The following is a 22,793-nucleotide window of genomic DNA, read 5'->3' on the forward strand; positions in this document are numbered from 1 at the left end:
GGATCTGAAAAGCAGAAGATGAAGAAACGGTTGTGTTAAACGACCGGCTGCTGCGCATTGCTCCACCTGCACCTGGCTGCGGCGCAGGGGGCGGACGTGCCAACAGACCTCACGCTGCCTTCCAAACCGCCCTCTGCCTTTTCGTGTCACGACAACTGCCTCGTCACAGGGTTTACAGGTTAACTTTGTGTTATACCCATAAAACACGCTGGGGCAGAGCACTGTTCACCAGGGAAGGTGGCTCCTAGCGCTTGCCTTTCTTTGGAGGCGATTCTTGGCAGCGTGCGTGTTTTGCAGCAAACCTGTTGTTTAGTCTCCACTCTATCAAAGCTGGAAGTTTCTTTTTGCATTTTCACAGAAGCCAGCTCTCCAGCGCCTTCAGACAGCCTCTTGCAGGGGACGTGGGGCCACCCGACCACACTGCTCCTGCATGGCCGCAAGGACGCCTCTTCAAGAGGTGGCCAGTGCTACCCCTTCCACGGGAAAGAGTTTGCCCATCAGGGTAGGAGACACCAAAACCGACAAAACCGGCCGGGGTGTCAGGTCATGCCAAGAGAAACACCACAAGCACACAGGGTAACAATGAAACTCAGTTATAGCTTTATTTAATAACTGGTACAAAGTCCCCCTCAGGCAGAGCCTCCCAGTCCCATTCCCTACCTGAAATGGAGCAGAACATGAGCGTGACCCTCGGAGGAGCTGGCTCCCAGTGAGTCAGGACTGCTCAACAGTTAAGAAAGGATGTTTTGCTCATCTATCAAGACCTGTAGTAGCCTGACCACTCATCCCTTTTCTCCCATTAACAGCTAGACCCTGGCACGCAGCAGGCATTTGCCCCCCACCCTCTGTGACCCAGCCAGCTGTAAAAAGGCAGCAGAACTGTGAATTCCACGAAGACAGTAAATAGTACCTGCACAGAGGAATTCACTGCTCGCACTTCTGACCTGACTCACATGAACTGTGTATCAGCTGGCAGTCATTTACATTCACTGGTATTTCCTGAGCCTCGGTTAATACCCTGTGCAGACACCCTGCCTGGGGCTGGCAGCAGCGGGAAGCAGAGCTGGCAGTGCAGGAGATTTCTGGATCTCCACCTGGCAAGGAGCACTGCTGCCCATTTCACAACCAATTTGATGTTAAAGATTCACCTGTGCCAGGGTAGAATAGTGACTAGGTGTTAACTGCATCCGGCCCTTCTGCAGGAGAGGCAGAGGGTCAGCAGAGGTGGTCTGGAAGCCAGGGCTGCTGTAGTTTAATCCCTTGTACTCGGTTAATAGTGCATCTCGGTTAGTGTAAGTTTACTTGTTAATTGCTTTGCCCTTTCAGGAGGCTCAGGTAAGAAATCACTCTGCTCCTTCTTAACACAAATACAGAGATGAGACCAAGACAGTATTTCTGACCATTTGTTTTCCCCATGGTTGCCTGGCATGCCAAGAGTCCTGGGAACACAAAGACCTTCTGGTGGGTTCTGCACTCCAGGCACAGCTCTGCCAAAGAGCATCACCTGCTCCAGCGCCTGGAGTTTCACATCATCATGGTCTTGCTTTCCCACGTCCCACAGATGCCATACCAACTGCACCACAAGGGTCCTTTAGCGGAAGCACAACTAGAAAGCAATTCTAAACCTCACAAAGCCACAGAAATTATATTTAAATGAACAGGGAAGACAACGGCTGTCATCTGGATTGATATACAGCACAGACAGGAGATGGTATCAGCATGTACAGTAACGTGACTTACTAAGACTGCGGAATGTTAATGAGTTTTAAAGAGGCTCTGATGCCAAGGGCATACAGAAAGGACCAAAGTAATGCCAAGTACAAACTACCAAGAAGGTGGCAGCTCAGATGGGCATGCACAAGTTAGAGAGAACAGTTAATGTCATTTTGGATGAAATGCTAGATTCTGCGTGGGTTCAGTGGGGGCAAGTGGAGTTGTCTGAATCCAGAAGAGGGGTTCCTGCCTAACAGGATACTTCCATGGTTTGAGGTGCATCCTGGAGGTCAATTCCTTCTGGGGTTCCAGCACTTCCTTCACCATGGTTGCTGGTATGAGACCGGCTGCGGACACTCTCCCCAGAGCCCACGCTAGAGGAGGAGTGAGTACGGGAGCGCATCAGCCTGGTCATACTAGCTGCTGGCACTGCAAGAAAGAACAGGCGTGGGACTTAGCAAAGGAGGAAGTTCCTAGAGCAAGTATCACAGTCACTCAGATATGTGTCACTGGGTAAGCACAAAAAGAGCTACACCCTCAGGAAGAAAACTCACTCTTCACTGCCAAAATTAAGTCTTTGCACGTCTAAAGCAAGGTGTTTAAGGCCCAATTTCAAAAGGTCCAAGGTGAGCGAATGCCAGAAGTGTAACTGATCATTTGCAAGTGCAGTCATGGTGAGTGTCTGTGCGAACCAAGGCAGCTGTTGTACAAATGACCTTTTGAAAGTCAGTCTCGTCACTCTAGAAAACCACAGAGCTGAAGTCATGCAACAATCAACAAAATACAAATGAAAGGTGAAAAACCATAGCATACACGTTGTACAATGGATCAGCCTAGCTCACAGCAGGCCAGCAGGACATGCCGAGACAGAGCAATGCACCCGAAGAATCATTCAACTCAGTACACAGACTTCTGCCGAGGCGGATGCACAGTTGAAGGTACCTGACTCAGTGCTTAGGTGGCTGAGCTGCACATAAGGGACTGGAAACAACATGAGACAAGGAAAGGGATGAATACAGGAAAGAGCCAATTAGTTGTGGTGTGTGACTAGCAGCTGCACTGCTCCTGGGATCCCCAGCTACTTTGCCTTCCACTCCCAGCTCACACACTGCACTGAAAGCTCCCAATATTTGTGAAAACAGCTGCTAATGAGCATCTCGGGGAGATGCCAAACTGACCCAAAAATCCATCAGGGCCAGATCTCTTCAATGCCTTTAGCTGGAAATTGCAGCGTACCTGGTGACCCTACCTCCCCACTGTACACAACACAACTGCTCAACAGACATGTCATTTTCCTATGGTGGGGAAACTGGGGTATACTCTCTAACTCCAGATACGGAACAGAAATTCATGTCTTTCCTTGAGTTGACAGCATCAGATTTCTGCTACAAGCCTCCTGCAAGGCATTACCTTCCACCTGCAGTGTCAGCACAGGCAGGCCCAACTGTTTTAGCCAATGTGCAGAAGGCACAAGAATAGCTGTTGAGGAACTGGCTTGTGCCTTTCTAGAAATGGCAAGCTGCTGATTTGCTTCTCTCTTGTTCTCCCTGAGAGAGGAGACCTTGCTGGCCAAGCTCAGCAGTGCCAAGACAGTCTTGCCCAAACCATTCTGGGACTAGCTACTAATTCTGGAAATAGAAAATTACCCCGTCTTTCCCCAGAGCTGCGCATCCTATTTGCAAGAGATTTGACCCCCAAAGTGCTGCTGAAGTCCTTGCTCTGATGACAGCACTTGCTGACTTAGAACACCAGGAACACAAGAGATGTGAACATTGAAAAGCTCTCAGGCTGTGAGGCTGAGGGAGCCTTCTCACATGGCACCCTCCTCTGTAGGACCAGGTTCTTCTGGCTAGCCTTGGAAAACACAATTGTCCTACTACATTCATGCCAACTACACATAGCTCTAAGGAAAAGCACAGCTTCTTCTGAGCCCTGACGCCCATGAGTTGGCAAAGAACTTCTGGCCGTGTGGAGACCATTGGGAGTGTCACAGCTGCCACGGTGGCCATGCTGGTGGTTAACCAGTCACGTGAACCAACCCCTCCCATAATTCCAGCTTTTGAAGGTTCATCATCCAGAGAAGAGAACTCCTACCCCTGGCAGGCAAGACAGAGCTGTGCCAAGGTGCCTGCAATGGAGACAGAGTTGCTTTAGTGCACTGAGAAGCCCTTCTCCTGAAGTCCCCCAGTCTCTGGAGTACCGAGGGCAGGGGAGCTGAACAGCTGTCAGCCTGACACACTCAGGACACAAGATCTTCTGCCTCCAAGCACAAGGAGGAAGCCATAGGGCAGAGCATGCACTGGATCAAAGCACAGCTCCCTCTGGGCTCCCCAGGTGTCTCAGAAGTCACCCCGCTCTCTGTTCTGCCATTAGAGGGTTTCATTCTGAGATATCGCTTACCCCTGGTGAGAGTCTGAAAGAAATAGGTATGTCTGAGGAGAAAGGAAAGAGCTCTCATGTACCCATCACAACCGTGAGGCTGTACTGCTAATTCATTCCCCTCCGGAGAAGGTATGCACAGAAGATTTCAGAAGATTTACCGATCTTGGGAGCACTCTTTTCTGGACTGGCACAAAGACGGACTTACAAGGTTTTACCAACACCAGCAACCAAAAAGGGGTCACCACTCCAGCTGCAGTGCGGATTAAACACAGGTCAGGGAACAACATTGTTTTGCTAAGGCTTGTAGCACACTAGTTGATTTCCAGCGTGGATGGATCTCCTGGCAACCACACTAACTCACAGGTGGGGACACAGATGCCAATGGGCTCAGATGGACCAGAAAGGCTGAGTTCCCTTCACAACAACCCCGCTCCAAACCAGAAAATTTTGTTTGCCACTTACTGTAGCCCATTCCCTGCACAAAGTACTTGAAGGCTTCAGTCAGCTTGCCAGGCTGTGGAAACAGAAAGTGCAGCTTTAGGGCGAGCAGAGCAAGCGTCTCTGTACAACTCAAGTGCTGTGGGACAGTCGAGAGGCGTTTCTCACCTGAACCACTTGGGGCAGGCCCCCGCAGTCAGCCATCTGTAACAGGAAACAAAAGGGAGGTTGAACCATCCTTCCTACCCCAGGAGGACAACCCCAGAACCGTGCCAGCACTGCCCACCCCACCGGGGCTGATGGCACCAGGCTGCACTGCTACATGAGGCACACTTCTACCATCTTGTCTCTAAAGCCGAAGCAAGGTCTGGTGATATGTCTTCTGGGAGTCTGAAGGAACCCAGCACCTTGGAGGCCATATTACCAAGTGATCTCAGGCCATACTCTAGAAGCCCAGGAGTAACCCTCCACCGCTCTGGCTCCTCCTGCCACTCTTCCCAAACCTGTCACTTTACACTTCTATACAGCAGCTGTCTGGCACACTGCAGCGCCATAGGTGAGGAATGGAAGGACTGGTATAAAGCTAGAAAAAACGGTGTTGTTGCTGGGAGAGAGCAGGGTGGAGGCAGGGCACCTCTGCTAACTCTCAGCAGGTCTTCCCTGCCAGTTGAAGATAACAGAGAAGTGGCCATAAAGCAGGGATTCAGGGACCCCTGACAAACTTTTCTCTCCCAAGTCTGGCTCCATGCAGGAGAGAACACAGCCCTGAATGATGATCCACAAAGTTCTTAAAGCTAAATGTATGGAATGCAAAAACCTAAGTGGAGCTGGCCTCAGCAAAAATAATGTCTTTGTGCAGGCTGGAATGATTCTGGAGTGGCACTCACCTTCAGAAGGGTAGTTTTGGTTGGGTCAAGACGTGAATTGCATTCAACCTAAAATAAAAGGAGGAAAGAAGGACATGGTATCACACAGAAAACTTGAGGAGTCAGATGTAAAATGCACGGCAGCCGCACCAGAGGCAGTGGCTGTCTTCAGCAATGGGAGCTTCTCTGGGGCCAAGCAGGACAGAGCAAGAAAGCAGAGAGCATGTAGGAAGAGAACAATGAATGAAAGATGCAGAGAGGAAAGGCAGGTGTTCCCATCCAAGGGGACCTTGTGGTGACAGAATGTCACTGTTCTGAGAGGTAGGGCTGTGACTTCAAGGGAAATCATCCCCTGGTTTTGGGGATGCACCATGAAACCCTGGAGCACCTTCTGACAGCAAGACTGGGAAGGAAGGAGACTTCTGTGCAGTGCAGCACAGAGGGAGATCACTCAACCCCCTGGCCAGACAAGGAGGCCACAGCCACCTCTTCTCTGTAAGGCTGCTGCAAAAAAAGGGAATAGGTGGGGGCCCTTAGAAAAAGCAACCCCAGCAGGGGAGATTACTATGAGCTGGGAACCTGGGCAACCAGATAGGCAAGCCAAGATCCAGAAGACCCTATTCTGTCCCCCAGCTGTGGCTGGGAAGCAATGAGAATCCTCAGGAATATTATCCTAGCAAAGTCAAAACTTGGAGAATGTCTCAGACTTCCAGACCAAACAGACTGATGAAAAGGCAACAGGCCATGACCAGAAAAAGCCCTGCAGTAGTTCTCCACGCACAGCTCCTAGGTCCAAGCTACTGCTTTAGGACCCAGACTCCTACACTCTTCCACAGTTTCTTAAGACAACTTCTTTTGTTCACAAACCCCACAATCACTGGCTGAAGGGGAGGAGCAACATCCACTGCAACCATGCTGCACTGTGCCATGCCCCATTTATAACTGTGCTGGGAGGGAAGTGGGTTATACGTGTCTGCAGAGAACAACAGGAAGGAGATGCTTCTAAGTACTGCCTTCCCTATGATACAGTGCTTTTGCAGAGCTCTGTGTGACTCCCCACCACAGGAATTGGAGTCACGCTGCTGATTTTTAAACCCCAGGTAGCCTCAGTACAACAGCAAGAGAACATTAATTCATGACTTGAACTGAACTCCAGGCAGCAGCCTGGCAGAGCTCGGGAAAAGACACAAGTACCTGAAAGGGGTCCTCTGCATCACTTGTTGAGCAAGATGCTTGGGCACAAGGACTCTTACTCAGATCCTGCCATCCTCACCTTAGAGCTGCCCTGCAGGGCCACTAAGCCTCCCCAGCCTCGGCTCTCCCACTAGTGGCTGACAGGTCTCAATAGCTGGGTGACTAGAAAAGAGCTTGGGACAAAGAGCCACTTTCTGTGACTAGTTCTGGGTGAGGCAGGTTTGCTAAATGATTTGTGGGGCTAATGTCACGAGAGGAAAGAGTTCACATATACGTACCACTGCTTCCACGGCAGGTGAATTGTCACCAACCACTAGCAAGGCAGGGCACCTGGTCAAAACCCAAAATGGAGAGATGTTACTCACAGTGCATCTGAGGGATTTCTGAGAAGGTTGAACTCTGTGAAGCAACAGCCTCATGAAAGGTTAACAACGCTTAGCAAAATCCCTACCTGCCACCACATCATGGCATTTTGTTGCACCAGAACATCCTCCAGGGCTTGCACACGCACCCATACTGTCCCCTCCATGCACACCAACTACCACTACTGTTGCACACATGTTAAAAGATGTGCCTAGGGCTGGGAGAAACACCATCCCAGGCTGCAAAAGGGATCATACTCTCTGAAATGAACATCTGTTAGGAATTTAAGAATAACCACATCCAACAGAGTTTAATGCTTCTGAGGCTGGCTACTGCTCAGCACTGTATTTTGGTTTGGATTTTAGAAAGAAACACAAAAGATGTCGGGGGATATACTGAAAAATGTCACGGTATCAAAGCCTCTGTTGGCAAATCTGTGCCTTCATATCCATTTTTATATGTATTGTAATTCTAGAAGAACAATTAACACTCAATGTGTAAAACATACACAGAAGGTCACTGACCAAGTGGCTGTGAATTTACACTATTCATTTACAGAGCAAGGTAAGAAAGGGGTGGCTAGAGGCCCCACTTTTTTGTGTTGACTAGATGACAAAAATTAGACTACAGAGGCTGTGAACCACAGACCTCAGAGCCAGTGGAGTACCACCTCTAAGGAGACAGAGGATATATATGCAAGTCTACTGGCACAGAGATCCACACTTCCACAAGAAATATTTTAAGGGTCTGCAGATCCCTGTGAGTCACTTGAATGGACAGACAGTGCTCTGTGACTTACAGCTGCCTGCATGACGATTGGCTTTGCCTGGAGACCAAGCAGGAAAATCCACCTCTTTTAGGTTAGCCAAGATCTAGAGGGTTTGGCTGTGGATGCCTAAAACATTCCTGGGACTGACAGGAGCAGAAGTCCATACAATTTCCAAGGACCGAAGAGCAGAGCCTGGGCAGCAGTCTCTAGCCCAGCCCAGGCATCCTGCCTCAGCACTGCAATTCGCAGTCTTCATGTGCTCTACACATTGGAGATAATTTGCCCCTTTTGCTTTCTTGCTTGGAATCTGAAAATTTACTTATACTTCTTCTGTGCTGAGGAAGTAGTTCTCTACACTTATCACTAGTTCTCCAGTGTCTGTCCCTTCTCAGCTGTACCCTGCACAGACTATCCCCTCCCAGATGAAAGAGTCGCTGTCAAGGTGGGAAAACACCATTGCATTCTCTGCATTCAGAACCCACTGCCATCTCTGGGAGAATTGTGCAGGTAACTACTTTTTTTGGCAAGGTGGGGGAAGGCAGTCAGTGGCAACAAATAAAAACCTGCCTCCCTAATTATTCATGCAAAACAACCAAACTAACAGCTCAGCAAGTACAGTGACTGCTGGGTGGATACACTTACTCCACTGACCCTGCCTTCTGGAGAATCTCAGTGTGTTCTTAATGAAAGGGCTTCCAGACACTTTTCTGCCCCACTCTAGCTGACAGCACGGAACCAAAGCCTAGGACAGTCTGAAGAGTCTTCCCAGCATTTGGGCTTGTGGGGTTCTTGCTGAGAAGCAGCAACAGCTTTTCTGCTGAAGGGACTGACCAGTAAGTAACTGATACAGGCTGATTCAGAGCAACTTACTTGAGTGTTTTTGCAGTATTTTCATTGATGCCAAGAACTGGTCTCTCAATTTCCAGGTCTCTACGACTGAAAGACAAAACAGAACAATTCTCCATCAAATCAGCAGAGGAAACTGGTTATTGTGGGAGTGCTGGCTCCATATCACTCCCTGTGTCATGCCACAAGCAGGACTCCCAGCAGTAACTGCCAGAAAACAGGATCCATGCTCTCATGGCAAGCTTGCTGTGCACCTAGAGAGATGATCTACTGAGGTGTGAAAGGGTCATCCAGGCATGAGGCTGAGCTTGGCTCAGGATAACGGCTGAAGACTAGGCTTAGGAAAAAGGTTCATATGACATAATATCCAATAGAATAATACATATGGCAGCAAATCTACTGAGCATGGAAGTTATGGGAGCAACCTATCAGGCAAAAAGGTATCCTGTACCTGTTGTATGAGGTGAGGAACAGCTGAAGGTTATCTTGGTTAATGTCCTGTGCGATATGAAGCCTGTACGTTTGGATCAAATCTAGATTTGCCTGCAGTTCCTCCTGTACAAAAGCAGAAGAATTGAAAGACAGGGAACATCATCTTTTTCACAAGTAAAGACATGATACTCATAAAAATACTGAAGCATTAAACTGCCTCCATACACGTCGTTCCCCTGTGAACAATAACACAGAGGGCAGCGACTCCATTAGTGCCTAGGCTACATTAAATGTTTCTGTGACATGACTGTTAAGTGCTGTACTTTGGTAATGTGACTACACTTTTATAAATGGCAGCGCACATGCTGCTGCAGGAGTACAAAGGTATCCTGAGATGGGATAAGTTAGCTCCTGAGCCTCAGTAATGCTTATACAGATACAAATCACACTATTTTAGGAAGGTCTTCCGCTTATGCTTAATGTTAAAGAAGCAAAGCTTTACAGGTAAGCCCCAAGACTGGGACCAAAGGAAAATTTAATCCCAACACCCAGTTCTACAAAGAAACTGCATTCCAATGAGAGCTAGAGAAAGACAGAGAGAAAAGGGAGTGCAAGGAAGCACTACATATAATGAAGGGGCTTGAAAGCGGGGCGAGAACAGCATGTGCTCTAAGCAGGAGGAAGCTATGCGACTCCTTCCCATGCTCATGTGTGTTGTTGCAGGAGGGCTCCAGGTCAAGGACTGATCTGCTGTATGTCATATATAGTGTGCATGAGGCACACACCCTTTCAGTTGCCCAGTAAGCTTGCTGGTTGGGAGCCAGCAAATCCCAAACAGAAGACATTGCTGTATCCAAAGTTTTCAGGAGGGGCTGGTTTGCCTCGGCTGACACTGAAGGGGAAGATGAAGAGCAGAATGCAGCAGTTCAACATCTGGACACATACAATATCCCACTGTCAACTCCCAGCTGATCTGTGCTCTACCCACAGCCCACATGCTTCCATGCTGGCTACAGAGAACCAGCTGCCACTTGTTTCTGCAGACAGTTGCCTGGGGACCACGAAGACAGGAGCTCTAGCACTAGTGTGTGGGACACTACTTCCTTAACATGTCTGGAGTCTGGAGACAGTTAGGGCAAGCGTAACGATGTGCATGCTCCCCGCACTGTGCAAAGCCCTGATGCGAGCTTGCCACACAGAGACGATAGTACTATCTGCAGCAACCCTTATTTGATGGACCAGAGCTATTTCAGAGCAGGTACCTAGAGAAGTTATAGCTCCATGTACAGTTGCATGGGCAACATTAACACCTGCTGGGTACTTACATGGCCAAAATGATGCGCCAAGACAATATCCACTATGTTGGTTGTCCAGCCTGAAAACTGAAGAGTGACCGTGAATGAGGACAAGGTAGAGTAACCGGAAAATGCAGTTTCATTACAAATTTCAAAGCAGCTCCTCAGAGTAAAGAAAATAACAAAGAAACTATTCAAGCGATATAAGAAACAAATGCCTGAAGCTTGGGATGGGCGTGCAAGCTTCCAAAGAAGCCTGTGCACACACAACACACAGCTCTCCAGAAACTTGGAACCCTGAATAACTGCAAGAGGCCAGAATAACAGAGTAATTAAAAGATCCATTCAACCTCAGCCAAATGAAGCCTGCAAGCATGAGTACTAAATCAGAGGAAAGCTGAGTGCTCAACAGCCACTCATCTCCAAGTAGTTTACCCAGATTTCTCATTCACATATGATCACATCCACCCCTGCTCCTATGGTGGAGGCCGTACTACACCCAGACTGAGAAGGCAGCAGGGACAGAAATGAGATTGTACAGTTTTTGCCATAAACCAACAAATTCCTGTACTCTATCCTTTTTCTTCTTACTCTACAGACTGTTCATTAAGCACTGTGGAGAGGAGATGTGCGGGGGAAGGAGAATCTTACCTTGGATGCTGCCCAGTCAATCCAGCCCTTTGCACATGGATCAACATTAATAAGAACGAGTCCCTCCACCAGGTCGGGGTGGCTGAGCTGTGGGGAGAGAGCACAGGCACACTCAGAAGGATGATTCAGCCCACACATTGGTCAACGGCAGGTGCAGCAGCTGGAAAGCTTCTTGCAAAAGGAAGACAGAGTAAAATGAAGACTAAGTGGGGAGCTCCTTCTGTGCCAGGCAGCCAGCGGCCTTTTCAGAGCCTGGTCCAAAGCTGGCTCCCAGCCAGACCTTACTTGATTCAGTTGTTGGCCCTGAGGGATTGACCGCTCACACAGCACCTGCAGCCTGAGCAGGCCTCAGCAGTGTCTTCTGGTGACCCATGTATCTGGTGCAGCCACAGGTCCTGCTCAGACTCCCGTGTACTACAGGGCTATGAGCAGTGACTCTCTCTGCTCCAGTCTGCCACCTCCAGGAAGGGCCTGGACAAACCTCCTGTGCCCAGAGAGCACCTCCCTTCCACTCCTCAAGGAAGAGGCAGTCTCCCAGTAGAGATGTGGCAAAATGGCAAGATTTGGGAAATGGCACAGGAATTGGTGCTGAGGCCCTGCAAGCACCTGAAGCCTGAGCAGAGGCCTGGGAAGTTCCAGCTGCAGGGGCACCCGGCTCACCAGAGGGCACCCCCACTGCCCCCCCAGCTCACAGACGCCCCTTCCCCTGCTCCAGCCTGGCATCCCCAGCACCCTGCAGTTTACCTTGGGGTGTCTGTGTGGGAAGCACGGGTACTAAATACTTTTGAGAACTGCTTGCAAACACAAACCCAACAATCTAACACAACCAGAGAACTTCGAGCTCTAGGCTCACTCCACAGCTGAAATTTTACAGCAGCTTTTCCGCTCCAGTGTATAGATTAGCACTGGTTAAGCAGAAGTAAACAGCTCTGTCCTCAGAAGGAAACTGTCTGCAATCCAGGTAGCATATGGCAAGGGCTTTCTGGCACTTCACTGAGCTGAGGCCAAAGGCTTATTTTCAAGACTGAAAACTACACAAGATACAAAAGGCAAGGAACAGAGCAAACACCAGTGCCTCACACTGCCCCAGGCTCAACCCCGACTGGAGGAAATGGGAAGCAGAGAACCTTTTGTAGGAGGGACAGCTGCATGGTGAAGTGGCTTCAAGAAGCAATAAGCGGCCTAAATCATCGGCAACTCCCTGAACTCAACAACTTGAAGCAAACTTTACTGAGAATGTCAGATTTTTGTTGTTTTTTTTTTTTAAGACTATCTCTGAAAGACTCAAGCAAATTCCTGTCCACTGATTTCACATGCTTATAAACACTCCACTAGAGAGAAATGTAGAAGTACCAAGATAAAGCTAGCATTCTCTTGTCAAAGGGTGGAGTGCAAAATCTACTTCCTTCCAGTGAAAAAGCACGTTCCTCATCAGCACTGGTTCATAGCACATCACCGAATCAATCGTTTGGTGTCACAAACACTAGAAACAGCATACAGTTATGCAGCCAGTCTTTGTGAAGACACGAGGCTGGATATTCCTAGCAGCCAGGATGGGCTCTGCTGACTCAAAGACATCACATTACAATCTTTCCACGTCTGGCATAGCTTCAGAGTAGCCTTGGCTGCTCCAGTTTAACCATCTGGATGCGAAGTAGCTCTCACATGGCTCCCTGCAGGCCTACTGTAATTACTGCTACTTTGCCGGTATCCCACAAATGGTCTGTTTGATCAGTGGAAGACCACAGCTCATATAAGTCACAAGGCAATGAAGAGATACTTACTGCACACCTGCTGAGGACATAAGCGCCAGCTCCCAGACCAATCCCAATGAAGCTTTTCAGGCTGAAATATAGGCATTTCACAATCAGCAAGGCTAACTTAAGCTGACAGCTGAAGCATCCCTAGAGGCAAAGCCTCTCCCCTCTCTGCATCCAGCTGTTCACTTATAGTTCATTTTCAAAACAATCCAGCAATGATGCAGCAGCCATAAATTGTCTCATGTGGCAGACTGTTCCCAGCATAACAACCAGACAGGGTTACACAGGTTAGGAGATGCTCAGACCTCTTGGGACAACTCAGTGAGCATATCAGATGTTGCAAGCAGAGATAGAGGTAAGTGCTGGAATGGCTGTATCCAGCTGGCTCACCCTGTTTCCTTTCAGAGACTTACTTCAGGTGCGTCAGAACAGCGGGCAGCATTTCAGCCAGTTCATCCATACTGGGATACTGGTACCTGAAAACCAAGAGAGACTGAAATCAAAGCACCTTCAAATACACTTTGACAGAGGTTACCTTCCAGTTCTACCCAAGGTAGGAGAGACAAGGAACATCTGACAGGCACGTTCATAGGTGATTATTTTGCAACGATACTGTATATTTCAGCCAACGGCATGGATCCCATCCCTCAGAGCAAGACTAACCAGAGCTGTGGTTTTCTGGGCAGTCAGACTTCTGTGGGAGGATGGACAGACGGAGCAAGGAATGCCAGCTAGACTGCAGTGTGCTGGGCTCGTGCTCAAGTCAGAAAGCTGGTACCAGCACTGACCACTAGTGAAGGCTTTACCCATGCCTCAGTAATAGGAGAAATTCCCTGAATGCCCCTTGGGAAGCCTCCTCATCTTCCCATTTCCTCTGCTCCTGAAAGCTGCCTCCCACTACACTCAGCCTGGCAGTCCCAGTTGGCTTAAACTGGGTGCTACCTCAGTCCAGACTACATCTGGAACAACAAGGGTTTCTGCAGAGCTCTTACCCTGATGGGAATGGGGGAGCTCCTTCCTGCTGGCCTGGTGCATCCACGTGGCACACGGCAAAATGCTGAGTGATCTCTTGCATGTCTTCAAAGTTAAAGAATGCGTTAAAACAGGATTTGTCTACAACAACAAAAAAAAAGAAACAAGACATTTCCTGAAGTTTTATTGCAATCCACCCTCCAAACACCATGGCAGATACCTGCTTGAGCCCACCCCCCGTGTTGAGTCTGCAGGGCAATGGATGCTGGGTGATGCATGCTGCTGTGCCCGATTGACTGCAATGCAGCAGCAAGTCCTAGCAAAGTTAACTGCCATGACTGGAGGGCAGGCAGACAAATGACATCCCAGCATGCATGCCCAGGAAAATAGGGCCTTGCAGCACTTGGGTACTCACAGTACATACTGAGGAGCACCTGCGTGAACATAACAGTACATGTTGGGTGGGAAGATGTGGAAAGAGCAGCAGAGCCCGCTACAAACATTACACTACTTCTGCAGCCTTGTAGAAGGGACTTTCTCACCTGCCTGGCATCCAGGGAATGGATGCCCTGTGGCAGCTGTATCACACAGTGCAACAAGTCAGCTAGAGCACTATAGTGTGGTGGGTGGACCTATTTCCACCTTTCCACCTTGGCCCTACCTTTCAAGGGCTGTTGGAACAGACAGGGGCATGCCACATGCTCTCTCTCCTGCAGACCTTTATCATTTTACCCTGGAACGACCTGTCCCATCTCAGCTCCAGGCCAGTCCCACTGGTCCCCCCATTCAAAAGCAAATACCATGAACAACCACTTTTTCAGGGTCCTGGGAATGCAAGGGCTTACGGTTGAGGCCAATGTCATGGTATGTGAGGATGACAGGTCTGTTCCCCTTGGGCGTGCCCCGCATGGTGACATGGACCACTCCGAAAGCTGTCTCAATGTCATGTTCCTGCAGAGAGAGAAGAAGGAGCCTCAGTGTTACGTGTGCTGCCTGCGCTACAGGAAATCCTAACTGAGGGCCAGCAGCAAGGGCCTCATCCACGCTTTAACATTGCTCTCCTATCCACCGCTGGTGGCTCAGTACAGCTCTTGCAATCTGCAATCCTGTCAAATCTCTCTCTCCAACCACTGCCAAAAGCAGGTTGCTTTTGTACAGATGCGTGAAGGGTTTGGGGCTGTGTCTTCCTGTGACAAAGATCTCATTTCAATGGCCTTTAGTGACATGGCTGCACTGTAGCAGAAGCCAGGTGTCATGTGTCCATCTGTCTCTAGGGGTTCATGGCATCACAAATGCAGCTCCGCTCCCACAACCAAGCCCTTGCTCCCCAGCTGGCATCCCTCTCCCTCCAACCCACAAGTCTCTTTTCAGTGTGCCTCCAAACCACACCCCTAGGAACGTCCTTTCCACAGGCAAGCTGATGCAAGGGGACACAGCAACGTCCGAGGGGCTGGCAGCAGCCCCAGCTCGTGGGGACCACATACCAGAGTGTTTTGGAAGCAGCATGACAACAGAGAGCAGGCAGATGGCTGGGACAGCAAAGAGACCCAAGCTCTGCAGACCCAATCATTGGCTGCCTGGGAGGTTGTACCCATCCACAGAGGAGCGGGTGGCAGCTTTTCCCTTCAACAGCATTAAAAATGAAGGATACAGATCCACACGTACCTGCTCTCCTGGGCTGCCTGTCTACTGCAGACCACCTTGGCCATTTGGCCTAGAGCCCATCAGATCTTGACCACACTGCTGCATTAATGTTCACTGCAGCTTGGCCCACAAGCCCTGACCTGTCACCCCAGGGAAGGTTGAGCACTGTGCCTTAACTGAACACCCTTTTTCCCTGCTACAAGTTTTGGTAATGTGACAGTAGAACACCCTTAGGCTCCTCCAGCAGCTGGCACAGATACAGGAGGTTATGCTGGCTTCCAGCTGCATATCAGTGGAGCAGTTTCATGACCTGTTTCATGATTATTTGCCAGCAAAACTATGTGCCTTTTCCCAAGCAAAACATTGAGGGCTTTTTGCACTGCACCTTGCATAAGAGAGCAAGAGGACCATGAGGCCTCTGGGTACCTCTCCAATACTTATCCAGTGCAGAAACAGAAGCCACAACCTCACAATGACAAACACAGAAGTGCCCACAAAGTTGTCTGAGTTTAAGTAAAATAGCTGCAAACCCATTTAGACAAACACTGATATGGGGTAACTATGGAATTTGGAAAAGCTGCGGAGATGGCAGTATGGTTGGGTACACAATGTCATCTGTAAGTCCCTCCTCTCATTTACAGAAATCAAAGGAGAGACATGCTCTGACTTACAGACACTGTAAAAAGCACCAATTATTTGCTTGATATTAAAAAAATATCTGCTTAGGGAATAGCCTCATGGTTCATCCTGAAGACAGGACATTACAACATCAAAAATATTGTTTACTAGTTTACACAAAGTATGTGGATTTTTTTTTTTTAAACAGTAATTTCCAATAACCTGAAAGTGATTAGACCAAATAGAGGACAGATGAGAGTACCTGGCTTGCAGCACATCAGAAATTCATCTTGCCCCTCCTTTCTGGGCACTCCCAAGGGCTGGCTGTGGGCCAGACTGATTTAGTTCTTGCAGTGAAAGATCCTCGTCCCCCCAGCTGTACTTCTTTTTAGCGGGCCCAAAGCCTCTCCCCTTCTCCCAGGAGCATGGCAACTGGAGCAAGCTGCCATAGCCAAATCATCCGAGGTACCCTGAAGCCTTCTCCAGCTTGGCTTTGAAGGATAAAAAGACACCTCTGACTGCCCTCATCCTCAGAAAGGGGTTGGGTTTTACGTGCACGCAGCTGTTGCATTGTGCACGTGGAGAAGCTAGAGTACCTACAAAGCAGCAGTGACCTGTCTGCACTAGATGCAGGCAAGAGAATAAGGCAGGTGAGGTTATCCAGCCTGATGCTCACCTGGCTCCCTTTTCCTTAGGAGGGGGCTGTGGGCCAAGGCATCCTGCGCAGGTAGGAAATGACTAGTCCATGTGTGCAAAGCAAGTCTGGGTCCACACAGCAGGACTGCCTGCCCTTGCAGCAAGGGTGCACAAGGAAGCCCAGGGCGCAGCCTCCACCTCCTGAGCCTCTGGGAAACTGCCTGGCTCTGCTCCTTGCCCATCTTCTTGGCTCTCTGGGCTACTTTGCTAAGCTGGGTAAAGTCCTGTTTTGTACTCCAGCAGGACATGTTGTGCAGCCATAGCAGTGGCCCTCATTTTAGTGTTCTCCAAGTTCGCAGGTGTTAACGAGTCCTTTAACAAAACTGACAACCTTTGGATGAGGCCAAGGGTGGCTATTGGCAGTGCACGTGGCTGAAACGGCGAAGCGCAGCAAACTCATGGAAGAGTCCAGCGAGTGCCAAAGCAGCCAGAGCTTGCAATCCCCAGCTGCACTTCCCTACGCATCTGAGCTAACCAAGTGGCTGACTGCCATTAAAAGCAGGTTTCTCTGCCAGCTCTGGCAGTTGTTGGTCTCGTCCATAAGCAGCTTTAACTCACTGACCTGTCAGGAAACTATCCAGCTGCTTTTTATTTTTTTTTAATCTTAGTTTGTTAGATTGCTGCCAGGTCAGTGAGTTAAGAAGCTCACAGAGAGGTCTGGCAAATGTTGGTTCTAGCTCAGAGCCCGAAGGGAGTGCATGGGGTGGTAAAAGAAATAACCCTGCCATGAGCACGAGGCCGGTTAAACTGACTCACGTCTTGTGAAACTGCACCTCCAGAGTACTAGGGAGGGTTTTATAAGCAGCAGCAAAAGGTTAACTATCAAACAGAAGCACAAAACCCAAACTGAGCCAACAGTGAGAAAAGCACAGAAATCAACAAAAGAACTGATGATATTAAAAGAAGTCAGCAATACAGTGTCTTTTCTGGAATTACATTAAAACTTACTGCTAAGGTCACAATGCTTCCACTAGGTAGAATACTGGACAAAGTACTGGAAACAGAAACACCCACCTGTCTTCAGAGCTTTTGTTCAAGCACCTCAATGTGCTTCATATTGCAACACCCTGCATTTTTGTTTTCCGAAGTTGAGCTTGGGTCTTAGCTCTCTAGTGGGGAAGGAAAAGAGTTTCCTTGAGCTAAAAATCAATCCTTGCTCTCCCACTTACTCTGACTTTGCAGATTGTGTAAACTGCGATTTGGGAAAATGAGACAGTTTGTTGAGAAGAGGTTTTTCATGTCACCACTGGGCACCAGCCCAATCTGAAGGGTACTCACCTTGCTACTCCTTCAATCACATTAGTGATTCAAATATAGGGAATGTCCACTGAAGATGGAAGCAACTTGAGAAATCCCATCTTTAACAAATCTCAGTGAGCAGTACTTTAAAAAATTTAAGATGCTAAATCTGCAGACTTCTTACTCTGCCCTATACAGTGACAAAGCCTTAGACTGGGAGTGCTTAAGGTTATTTCATTTTCCTCTTGCTAGTTCCCAGGCAAGGTGGAAATCCTCCTCCTGGGAAACAGCTTCTCTCCTCTGCTTCCTCTGGTTAAAGCCTTTTACTTTTTTAAGGCTTTTTCCAAGCTCTACAAAGCAAGTAGCAGACGCTACATTCGAGATAAGGGTTTCTACATGCACTTTTTTAGCTACACATTGCAACATTAAGCTGATCTCCTTTTCAAGATTACCTGGACAGATAAGACTGAGTTTTACCCCTAGCTTCCCTGCAGGTACTTCTATGTCCATTTTTCCAGTGAACTTTATTTTCTCTGAAACTTTGCCCCGTAGCTTTAGGGCTTTTATCTTGACCTATGATTGCAAAGGACAAAAACATTTTCAGACGTCACACGATTACAGCACACATGACTTCCCTGTCACCTGCTTTTCTCCAAAACAGCTCTCCCAAATATCAAAGCCAAAGGACAGCATGAGGCAGATGCTTAATACAGAGCTTAAGATGGCAACGACAGTCTCTACACTTATAAGATACAACTGCTACCTTTAATTGGCCAAAAAAAAGTTATTATTTCATTACATCATTACTGGTTTATGACTCTTCCAAACACGGAGCAGAATAACTCAGTTACAATGGGTACCAGAGTACTCGGTGAGAACAGCAGCTTCGCAGGCTGCACCCTCTGCCCTTGCCAAACATGCTTTCTTCACGTCCTTCTTGTAGATACACCTTCCCTGCCAGCCACCCAGTGACACTGCCTGTGTCACACTGCCTCCATAACCGCTGCCCACCCACAATTCTGCATATTCTCTCCTGGTATTTGCCCATTGCTCATGTAGAAATGTAGTGTTGGAAAGTATCAAACACTTGTCGTCTTTACTTCTCAGACACTAGCATGCTTTGTTTCCGGCCAGCTTTGACACATTGCAGCAGTGTAGCTTGAATGGAGATTCAAGGATCATTACCTTGCAGCTGCCTAACTCCAGCTATGGTCTGAACACTGATCTGGTCCATAGTGCAGGGAAGCAGTGATAGGAGAAGGCAGGTGGAAAAGATGTGGCCAGGAGACAGCCAGATTTTAACAAATGTGCAGTCTGCAAAATAACGGAGATGAATGTGAGAGGAGATGATGATCTGCAGTTGTGTTTTGAAAAGCTTGGTAAAATCTAATTTTCACTGAGGGACTTTATCAGAGGTTTCTCTGAGGAGATTTTATCTTCTGCCCTTATTCGTACAGTAGGTAAAAAACAAACAGCAGCTGCAGACAACCTGCTGTAAATGGGAACTCAACAGCAGAGGCAGCCTCGCTCTCAGCAGCCTGCTCTTGCTGGCTGTAGGCGCAAAGCTTGTGATGCACACATGCCGAACAGCAGCGTGCTGCCGGGGAGACAGAGCAGAGACACGAGTCCTGTGCAGGCAGCTACTATTGATCAACTCAAATAAGCTGGGAACCATCACTTCAAAAACTAGCAGTTCCCTCAGGGCATGGATGAGAAGAGCAATGATGGGAGACGATCAGGAGGTATGGAGACCAGCTGTAGCTGGTCAGACCAAAGGTCCAGCCAGTCTCCTAGTCTGACTTTAAGAGTGTGTGCTTGTGGAAAAATAAAATAGAGCAAGCATGTAGTGATGCTTCTCAAACACTTGCATCTTGTAGCAGTTTCCCTTAATCTTCTCAACCTCCAACAATCTGTAGGTCAAAAGAGACTTCCGGAACTGGAGGTGTGGTCTTCACTTTGACTTTCTCTTCTGAGAACTGGGCAGTCACCCCCTGCTACCTATGCCTTTGGCATCTGCCTCACCCTGTGACCAGAAAAACCAAAGCTTAACAACGTGCGGGGTGAAGAACCACTTCATTCTCCACTTTCTATCTGCTGGTTTTGCATGAGATCCCCCAGTCCTTGGTTTGGAAGATGGAGCACAACTGATCCCATTTCCATAACCCACAACAGCGATGACTTAACAGCTTGTTGCGATTCCCCTTCGTGTGCCCCTTTCTGGGCTGATGTGCTCTGGACTATCTGGCCAGTCCTGGTACAGCAGCTTTTTTCTGACCATACTGCTGTTCTCCAAAACTGCTCTGTCGTGCTCTCTCCTTTCTGAGACAAGGGGGCTGGCAGTACGTTAAACACATGGTCGCGCTGTTGATTTACATGGTAGCACAATGAGGTTGCTTTGTTCTCTGTTCCTGATAAACAAGAATTGATTTTCTTTGTTGAAAGCCATGAGCCCTGAGCTGACATCTTCACTCATCTCTCGCAATGTTAAGGTCTCATGCCTCTGGGTTATCATCTGCTCTGAGCCCGCCCTTTTATATTCCACTGTAGGACGGTTTTACTCAATGTGCATCGTACTTTATGTTTACCCAAAGGCAGATAAAGTTTGCCATTGCACCTTCCATCACTTTTTCCAGATCATTTAAGAGTAGATTTGAGCAGCACAGGTCCCAACACGGATCTCTAAGGTGCTCCTCTAGTGATCTCAAACAACTGTGAAAATAATTGCTGTTTTTTTTTTTCTTTTTTAATCAATATTTCATCCATGAAAGGACCTCTCCTCTGACCGCATGGCCACCTAAGTCCCTTAAGACATACATCTTAGGACCCCTTTTGGTAAAGGGTCTTGTCTTTTGGAAATCCAAGTAGGCTGCATCAACTGAATGGCCTTTATTTGTATGGTTACTGACTCCTTCAAAGAATTCCAACAGCTCTGCAGAGCAGGACTTCTTCCCTTTACAAAAACCACGTTGACCCTTTCCCAGTATTTATCTATGTAATTCATCCACTATACTCCTTGCTAGCGTCATCAGTCTGTCTGGTACAGCAGGTCAGTGAATTCCCAGAATTCCTCCGAGATCTGTTTTAAAAATTGTGTTACAGGGGAAGCACTGCAGTCCTTGGGCACCATGGCAGCTTCAACAGAGGAGCATAACCTCTCATTTAATAACTTGACTATTTCATCCTTAAACTCATTTAAAACTCTTGGGTTGATACATCCTGGCAACTTGCTATAAAAGCATGTATTTCAGCTTTTTTACAGCCTCTGCAATAGGCACTGTGGTTTAAGGCAGGGTCTCTGCTGACGCCCCACAAAGAGCATTCCAGCACGGTAACCTCTGTAAGCTGCTACGTGGCAAGCTTGCATGCAGAAAAAATTAAATTTAGCTTTTCTGCTATGGCTAGATCTTCCCCGAGTCCTCCTTTCAGAGCCTGAGCAGCCTTAGCACTCTCCAAACTCTCTCACATGGTTCCATTTCTGATAGGTTTGAAACAGGACTATTATATTTTTTCCCCCTCTGCAAGTCATCTCTCAAAATCCCCTTTTGCCTGCTTTGTTCTGTTCATATATTTAATCTGCTAGAGCTTATAACCTTTTCAATTTTCTCCAGCTTTTTGAAAAATGCTTTTTTGTTTTCAGTAGCCTCCATACCCTTCTGTTTAGTTATGCTGCCTTCCCTGCACCATTTCTCATGTCTGCTGTGATAGATGGTGGGCATTTGCTCTCTGCTTAGCTTATTTTCAATAAGCTTCTCAATTCCTGTGCAGTTCTTGTTTTGAACTTTGAGTGCAAAACCAGTGAAGTTTTCTATGGTTTGGGTTTTTTTTTCTTTTTCACAAGGATGTTGACCCGGAGCACATTATGGTTCTCATCACAGAGCAGCTCTTTGAAGACACTGTTTTGAACACGTTTCTCCGCCCTTCTCAATCATGTCAATGATGGCTTCTCTTCCCTGGGGCGCCCTAACTTGTTGCTTTATAGATGTTTGCAGCTAAAATGGAGTATTGGTGTCATGTCCCACAGCCACATCTGTCTAACTGACACAGGTCAGCTGAAGCTTCCTACCCTTGTCCTGTCTCCTAGCCTTGATCACCATCTTGGTCACTCACACAATTACAGACAAAACAAATTTCTTATTTAGGCCTGGGATTTCATTCTAAGGGGAATCTAAGTTATTCACTGACATTAGTTAGAGCCAAATCAGATCAACAAGCTTCCTGTAACATCCACCTGCATCCTCTACACCAGCTGCATCTACCCTCTCCTTCCTGTACACTGTATCCAGGTATTAGTGTTCCACTGTCAGTGTCCATCAAGAGGGACCTCAACTCTCTTCTGTGATCTCCAACAAGAATACAATAACCACTGGCAAAAAGGAAAGAAAACAAAATTGAGATTTTGGTGGCAACTTCTTGTTACAGATTGGCTGACTTGGTGATGATACTTGCCCTGTATGTTAGGGAGTGTTTTGATTGTATAGAGCTCAACGACTGTGATGATGATACGGTTGAGTGTTTATGGGTAAGGATGAGGGGGAAGGCCAACGAGGCAGATATCCTGCTGGGAGTCTGTTATAGACCACCCAACCAGGATGAAGGGGCGGATGAAGCATTCTACAAGCGGCCAGCAGAAGTCTCACAATCACTAGCCCTTGTTCTCGTGGGGGACTTCAACTTCCCGGACGTCTGCTGGAAATACAACACGGCAGAGAGGAAGCAGTCTAGGAGGTTCCTGGAGTGTGTGGAAGACAACTTCCTGACACAGCTGGTAAGGGAGCCTACCAGGGGAGGTGCATCACTCGACCTGCTGTTTACAAGCAGAGAAGGACTGGTGGGAGATGTGGTGGTCGGAGGCCGTCTTGGGCTTAGCGACCATGAAATGATAGAATTCTCCATTCTTGGTGAAGTAAGGAGAGGG

General features: G+C 48.1%; 1 protein-coding gene across 1 annotated transcript in view; it reads right to left on the reverse strand.

Annotated features, from left to right (window-relative positions):
• Positions 1 to 577: 577 nt before the first annotated feature.
• Positions 578 to 22,793, reverse strand: part of NDRG3 (NDRG family member 3) — a 68,910-nt gene continuing 46,694 nt past the window's right edge. Inside the window, exons 4-17 of the mRNA XM_009283246.2 lie at positions 14,527 to 14,632; positions 13,702 to 13,822; positions 13,123 to 13,185; positions 12,734 to 12,794; positions 10,950 to 11,036; positions 10,329 to 10,385; positions 9,023 to 9,126; positions 8,596 to 8,661; positions 6,872 to 6,923; positions 5,421 to 5,468; positions 4,702 to 4,737; positions 4,558 to 4,609; positions 2,656 to 2,694; positions 578 to 2,142 (exon numbers count right to left, since the gene is read on the reverse strand). Coding sequence (XP_009281521.1) covers positions 1,964 to 2,142; positions 2,656 to 2,694; positions 4,558 to 4,609; positions 4,702 to 4,737; positions 5,421 to 5,468; positions 6,872 to 6,923; positions 8,596 to 8,661; positions 9,023 to 9,126; positions 10,329 to 10,385; positions 10,950 to 11,036; positions 12,734 to 12,794; positions 13,123 to 13,185; positions 13,702 to 13,822; positions 14,527 to 14,632 — 1,071 coding nt within the window. The 3' untranslated portion in view covers positions 578 to 1,963. The remainder of the gene's footprint in view (positions 2,143 to 2,655; positions 2,695 to 4,557; positions 4,610 to 4,701; positions 4,738 to 5,420; positions 5,469 to 6,871; positions 6,924 to 8,595; positions 8,662 to 9,022; positions 9,127 to 10,328; positions 10,386 to 10,949; positions 11,037 to 12,733; positions 12,795 to 13,122; positions 13,186 to 13,701; positions 13,823 to 14,526; positions 14,633 to 22,793) is intronic.

This window comes from Aptenodytes forsteri, unplaced genomic scaffold, assembly GCF_000699145.1.
Source record: "Aptenodytes forsteri isolate BGI_AS27 unplaced genomic scaffold, ASM69914v1 Scaffold38, whole genome shotgun sequence".
Taxonomy (NCBI): domain Eukaryota; kingdom Metazoa; phylum Chordata; class Aves; order Sphenisciformes; family Spheniscidae; genus Aptenodytes; species Aptenodytes forsteri.